General features: G+C 28.6%; 1 protein-coding gene across 1 annotated transcript; it reads left to right on the top strand.

Moving 5' to 3' along the window:
• Positions 1-284: 284 nt before the first annotated feature.
• On the top strand, positions 285-5,803 carry LOC122565826. The gene is made up of 4 exons (XM_043722224.1): positions 285-424; positions 509-4,504; positions 4,601-4,882; positions 4,964-5,803. Exons 2-4 carry the CDS (start codon positions 522-524, stop codon positions 5,535-5,537), a joined length of 4,839 nt encoding a protein of 1,612 aa, XP_043578159.1. The 5' UTR covers positions 285-424; positions 509-521; the 3' UTR covers positions 5,538-5,803.
• The last annotated feature ends 1,330 nt before the right edge of the window (positions 5,804-7,133 follow it).

Raw genomic sequence — 7,133 nt, 5'->3', positions numbered from 1 at the left:
ATTTGCATAAATATAAATTGATTGATTTTTATTTGTTTTCCTATATTTCATGAAGTAATCATATAATTTACAATCTTATGACAGTTCCAACTTATATTGCAATTTTTATATTTAAAATAATAATATGAATTTCAATTTGAATTTTCATACATTTTTATATTACATATTTTTTTGTAAAAATTTTTATGTATTTAATTTAAGTTAATTAAGTTTGCGTTTTTGCGAGATGAACAGAGATGAGTAGAATATCTCTGTCTCTGTTCAAGCACAGTTCGTCACGCATGCGCAGAACGCGAGTCTTGTCCTCTATTTTGATTTTTCATTAGTCATCGCACAGTGCTCGGACGCTATCGAACTGCTTTTACAGAAGTGCAATTTTCTCTCTTCTTTTGGTGCACAAGTGCTGAGACCTGTTTACGTGATTGTAAGTAGAAAAAGTTCGTACGTTTCTACTTACGTAGAACGTTGGAATAACGTTTCTGACATTCATTGAATAAAATTTTTACAGAAAAAGAGACAAAATGGAGTGCAAGGAAGACAGTCAAAGGGATATATTTCCGTCCGAACGTATGATTTCGAAAACATTTATATTTTCTGAACCATACGTACTTCGTGCTCCTAGACCTGTTAACTCTGGAATTAATTTCGAGCAAATATCAGATGCAGCAAATATTAGGAGAAATTGGTTTACCTTTGCTATGCCAATTTCGGCAAGGCAATCGAACAATCAAGATGTATCCACTTTTCAACCGGATACATATGAAAAGCCATATAAGCCTAAAATATCAAGAAATTATTACAATCCAGCTGTTAACGTATTTGCTCAAGCACTTAAAGATACTGCAATGTTTGAGCAGTCAAAAAGAAATCGTAGATCTCAAGTTATTGAAATTAATTCAGAAAATTCAATAACATGCACAAATGTGCCCAAAACATTGCTTGCGAAAGGAACAGCAAAGCGATATTTTGTTCAATTCGGGCATCTTTCAAAAATTACTATTCGTCCTAGAAAACGAACAATTATCGTTATTTATGCTGCTAAGCAAGATGCAAAGATAGCTTGCAGTAAAAGCGGTGAATATTTGGGAGAAAAGTTTAATGTAGAACGGACAAAATTATCCGTTCCGCCGAAATCTCCTACAAAGAAGAGAGATTTACAAAAAAACGGGATCTACGATGTATCGCAAATTGTATCTAATTTTTTAAAATCATCTGACGATGAAATTAAATCAGAGTTAGATGCTATGACAAATCTTGAATATAATTTACATAGTAGAAACAATTTTGATGAGACTTTGACTAAAAGACGTAAAATATTACAGTCGAAAAGTACGTCAAAGTCATTTACAAGAATGAAGAAAACATCTGCAAAAGCTGAAAAACTCAAAGCTGAAAGTCAAATATCTGATTTATTACCAAGTGCTACTATCGAAGAATTACAAAACATAATTCAACAACCTGCATACACCTCTGAAGACAAGTATAAGGTATTAGAAGCAAGAGATCGGCTTATAAGGATAAGGCAAACTAAATCGCATACATTAGCAGCAGTTAAAGTGATGATTGGAACATGTCCTGATATGTGTCCTGAAAAAGAACGTCTAATGCGTGAGTCGAAAAGACAAGTGGCATCGTATGAACAGCTTGAAATCAATGAATATAGAATAAATCACATGGTTGCAGTTAAACAGTATTCTAGATCTTCTGCAGATCAAGAAGAACCAATGGCACATGAATTGAGACCAGTAAAATCTTTAAAAATGACTATGAGTTATTTACTTCACGAGATAGTAAATCTTTGTGACCAACAGGGTACAAACTTAGGAGAATGGTATCACTTTTTATGGGATAGAACAAGAGGAATTCGGAAAGATATAACACAGCAAGAGCTATGTTGTATTGATAGTGTAGAGTTAGTTGAACAATGTGCCAGGTTTCATATAGTATGTTCAGAGAGACTTTGTGCAGAACAACCATCTGTTTTTGATAAAAAAATTAATTCTGACAATTTAACAAAATGCTTACAATCATTAAAGTACATGTATCATGATTTAAGAGTAAAAGAAATTACCTGTAAAAATGAACCTGAATTTCGTGCATATATTATTTTATTGAATTTGAACAATGGCAATTTTATGTGGGATTTGCAAAGACTACCGAACAACATACAAAAATCATCAGAAGTCCAGTTTGCATTAGATATATATTCTGCTCTGGAGTCTAATAATTATTATAAATTCTTTAAACTTGTTCAAGAAACTACATATTTAAATGCGTGTATCTTACTCAGATATTTTTATCAAGTGAGATTAAAAGCATTATCAGCATTAGTCAAGGCTTATTGCAGAACTGCATCGACAGCATATCCATTATATGAATTAATAGATATTCTCGGTTTTGAGGATGAAAATGAAGCTATATATTTTTGTGAACAAGTGGGATTAAATGTGTCAGAAGATGGCTCACATGTATTATTGAACAGACATAACTTTACCATGCCTGTATCACATATAAAACAAAAAAGAGCATGCAATTTAATAGACTCTAAGAGAACTATGCAACATTTATCTATTGGAGAATGTATAGCAGGAGGAAGAATGCCAGAAAAAGTATATAAGTATCACAAACCACACAATAGTTTTGATTCACGTGGTTACTTAATGCCTGATTCTATTAATGCAGAAGATCAAAATAAAAGTATCGTTTCTTCATCAACTGATCCATATGAGTTTATAGATGAAGATATAATGCACACTGAACAATCGATATCAATGTCTGAGAAAAGACAAAATAATAATGAAAATGTGCTTACTACTGAACACGCAATTACATTAAAGACTGTTTCAACCACTGAAGCTAATACAAATCTTTTAACCATGAAATCCAATGCTAATACCTCCTGTGTCTCTAAATCTCAGACACAAATGAATAAATTTCAAATAAATACAAATTCAGAATTAATAACATCAAAGATAGGAAATCAGAAAGATTCAAGGATATTTAGTTTTGTATCAGCACAACAGTCAAATGAATCTTCCATTTTGTCTAATGTATCGAATGTAACACCAACAACTTGTAAAACTTCTAATTTATTCTCCAAGCAATTTGAACCATCTCCATCAAACAATGATATTGCAACAGTTACAAATAAAAGCATATTTTCGGGGATGTCGCGAGGAAACATATATATGAAAAATCCTACATCTTCCACAGTATTTTCTAGTACATACTCGAATTTACAAACTATTTCAAAATCACCAAACATTGTAAATACTGTAACTCTCATGGGTAAAACTATACCAAATGAAACGTCAAATTTCTTGGTAAAAAGTCAAGTTCCACAAGAAGAGAAAACTGAAAAGTTAAAATTAGAAGAACAAGAATCTATTGAAAGGACGCAAGAGATTAATGATATTGCCAAAGACATATTAAATACTTTAGAAACAGAACTAGTACAAGCACATTGCTCTGCTATAGTAAAGGAAGAAACAGATAAGATATATATTTACAACACTTTTAGCGAGGATATCAGTAATGAGATTTTTAACGAGGTAACTTCTGAAATTTGTGATAATTTGTTACAAAAGGAAATTGTTAATGCACGAAAATTAAATGAAATATCAATGAAAATAAAAAATAGAGTAATTGTAAAATGTTTCAATAAATGGAGATTTAATGCATTGAAGAAAAAACAACAAAGAACAGCATTAGAAAATACACCTGTATGGCTGCAAAGGCATACTACTGAACAATGTGCAAAATTATTGTACACTACGGAACAAGATTTAGTTATTAGAAGCATGTGCAAAAAGTACAATGAGATAAGAGATATTAAATATTATCCTGAACCTTTAGCACCAATTACTGCTATAATCCACATTGGTATTAAAGAACACTTGAAATCTTTAAACATTGACATACATCCCAACTGTTATTGGAAATTAATTATTTCTTGGCCAAACTTACATAACAAAACAGTTTTATGGCATTGCAAAAAAATAATGAATCAGTATCTTTGCCCTGAAGATTATTCTGCAGATCCTATTATAAAATTGTATCAACCAAATCAAAGTGAAACATTGCACATTTGTATCAGACATTTTGAAGGGCTGATTAGTGATCATCATTTAACAGGATCAGATGCTCTTTTATTTACGGCAGATGCTTCTGAAGAAATTAAATTTATTATAAAACGTTTAACAAAAATTGTGTTATCCAGAGACAGGCTGATGCCTATACCACTTGTATTTCTTATTTTGGGCGACTCGACATTTCAAACTCAAGATAAAGAAATTATTTCTACTTTAGAACAATTTTTGAAATCTGGATACTTGTCAGTGTACAAAATCGTACACGAAAAGAATTTAGATGAGAAAGCAATTTTAAATTTAACACAAAATACGATTCTTTGGTTATCCGTTAACAAATCACCTCAGAATCCACTAGAAATGGATTATTTACAAAATATTTATAATACTTGTTTAACAGACGACTTATGGCTAAGGTAATTAAAGAATATTAATTATTATAAATCTATGTAATTTTTTTATAACATTTTATAATTTTTTATAACATTTTTTATTTCTTTTTTTTTTTACAGAATATATGATAATTCGTTCTTCAATGAGAAATTATTACATGCTCTGGAGAAGCCTAAATTTATAATTGATTTACATAACGAAGCAGTTTCTCATGTAATAGACATAATCTTAGACCCTGAATCTTTTATGTATACGAAATTTGCCCCAGAGTTTAAAAAGTTCGTTAAAAATCAGTATATGATGCCATGTAGTTATGAACATTTTGATGATGTTTGGAAAAGTGAAGAGTATAAAGCAAAATTAGAAAGAGTAATGTCTAGCTTCAAGTTGCCTCAGTGGAGGTAAGTAGTATCATAAATATTTTATATTTACATTATAATACTGTTTACATATTTAATTCAATTTATTAATATGTATTCTAGGTATCCATGGCCTATAAATAATAGCATCATATTTCGCCAATATATAACAAATTATTGTCAAGAAGCATTATTCACTTCTGATAGTGATGAAATATCTGATGATATATTAAGTAATTTGTTTGTTACAACTGGAATTCCAACTACGTCGAATTTTATCGATGTATTATTATATATTATTAAACGAAAGATATATCTTCTTGCTAAAGATTTGAAAGTAATTTACAATAAGAATTGTATGAAATGCTTTCGAACTTTACCATGGTGGTTAAAGTCTAATCTATTAACCGAATATAAAATTGTATCAAGAAATATTAATGTTGAGGAGACTGAAAAAGAAAATAAGACAGCAATCGATATTAATGAACCAACCATGATGGTAAAGAAACGAAAGTTGAATAAATTTCAAGAAAACAAGTATGAACTCGAACCATTAGCAACGTTTTGTGAAAATAGTCGTAGTCAAGTAATGGAAGTGCATAATATTTCAAGAAAAATTGAAAATCGTTTGAAGGAACATCAAGAACAAAGCTACTTATTTGAAGAAAAGTTAAAGAATGCTTTCTTAAATGTATAAATGTAATAAAATGTATATAAAAGTTAAAATTATTTTTATTTTTAGAAATGTCTACAGTATTTCAAAAACTGTGTTCACAGTATTATATAAATAATAATGTATTCATGTATATAAGTATATAGTGTAATATATATGTAAGTAATATACAGAATAAAACTGTAAATATCGTATTGTATAGTGCGCAGAAAGTGTGATTCGTTATGTAAAAATAAATCAAAATGTGTAGATAACAATTTTTTTTAATAAAGGTTTAGTTTCCGAGAAAATCGATTTTGCATTTTCCCTATCTCCTATATTATAGCTAAGATACGATTCAGATAGATAAGATAGTACACAATAAATTTTCAACATCAACTTCCTTGAAAACTTTTTTGGATATTAAGCATCTCTTCCGAATAGAATGTATATGTGTAACAAGTACGGATAAAGTAGAAATATTTAAAAACTGTAAAGCAATTCCGGAATTATAAAAATACGTACACTTTATAGTCTCTTTAATATATTCTCGTTGTGATTATTTATAGATTAATATAAAAATTAAAAAATTAATGTACTTGCATAAATATAAATTGATTGATTTTTATTTGTTTTCCTATATTTCATGAAATAATCATATAATTTACAATCTTATGACAGTTCCAACTTATATTGCAATTTTTATAATTAAAATAATAATATGAATTTCAATTTGAATTTTCATAGATTTTTATATTACATATTTTTTTGTAAAAATTTTTATGTATTTAATTTACATCTAAATATATTATATGCGTACACATAAAAAATAAAAATATAAACAATCGTAAATTTATTTCAAATTATTTTCGATTCAAGAAAGTTGATTACTTTCTTATGTTCATGGTGGTTCATTCTTGAAAATGCTCCTTGATTCGTAGTGCGGCCTCTATTGGAGAATTATTATACAAAGACTTTTAAATTTTAACGGATTTTGTAAATATTGAGTACCTTTAGCTAGTACTTATCTTATTTACTCATTCGTTAAAAGCCCATTGAGTTGTGTGAATGGAGAGTTTGGTGTTTCTTAGGGCGGAATTATAATATTTTTTCATAATTCTATATATTAATGCTTCTTTTCGTTTTACAAGTAAATTTGTCGTTTAATAAATCTTAACTAGAAGTCTAATAACTTAATTGCTTAAAATGCAATAATATTATAAAGTATTTCATATTTTTAAATTAAGTCATTATTGGTTAGTTTTAAATATTTTCATAATGTCTCACTTAAAATATATGAAAGAAATAATTAATCTAACTCGCATGGATGAAACTATTAAGGGGCCACTTCCGCGTTGGCAGAAAAAATGTTTAGAAACATCAAATTCCAGATACTACTTTATTAATTCATATTTATTTTATTATTAGAAGTAAAATAAAAAATATTTTATTACTAAATAAATTTTTATTATATACGAAGGTTGATACTATACACATGAATTATTAAATAATTCAACCTCAGTATTAATTGGGATTTTTTATACAAAAGTAGTGGTCGACCGAAAGAAATATGCAAATTATTTAATTCAAAGTATTTAAAGGAAATAGGTACGTGGTTTTCGAACACTGAAAAGTGGCATA

Source organism: Bombus pyrosoma, linkage group LG1 (assembly GCF_014825855.1).
Source record: "Bombus pyrosoma isolate SC7728 linkage group LG1, ASM1482585v1, whole genome shotgun sequence".
NCBI classification, from domain to species: domain Eukaryota; kingdom Metazoa; phylum Arthropoda; class Insecta; order Hymenoptera; family Apidae; genus Bombus; species Bombus pyrosoma.
Note: the sequence above shows the minus strand (reverse complement) of the source record. Positions and strands in the feature narration are given on the sequence as shown.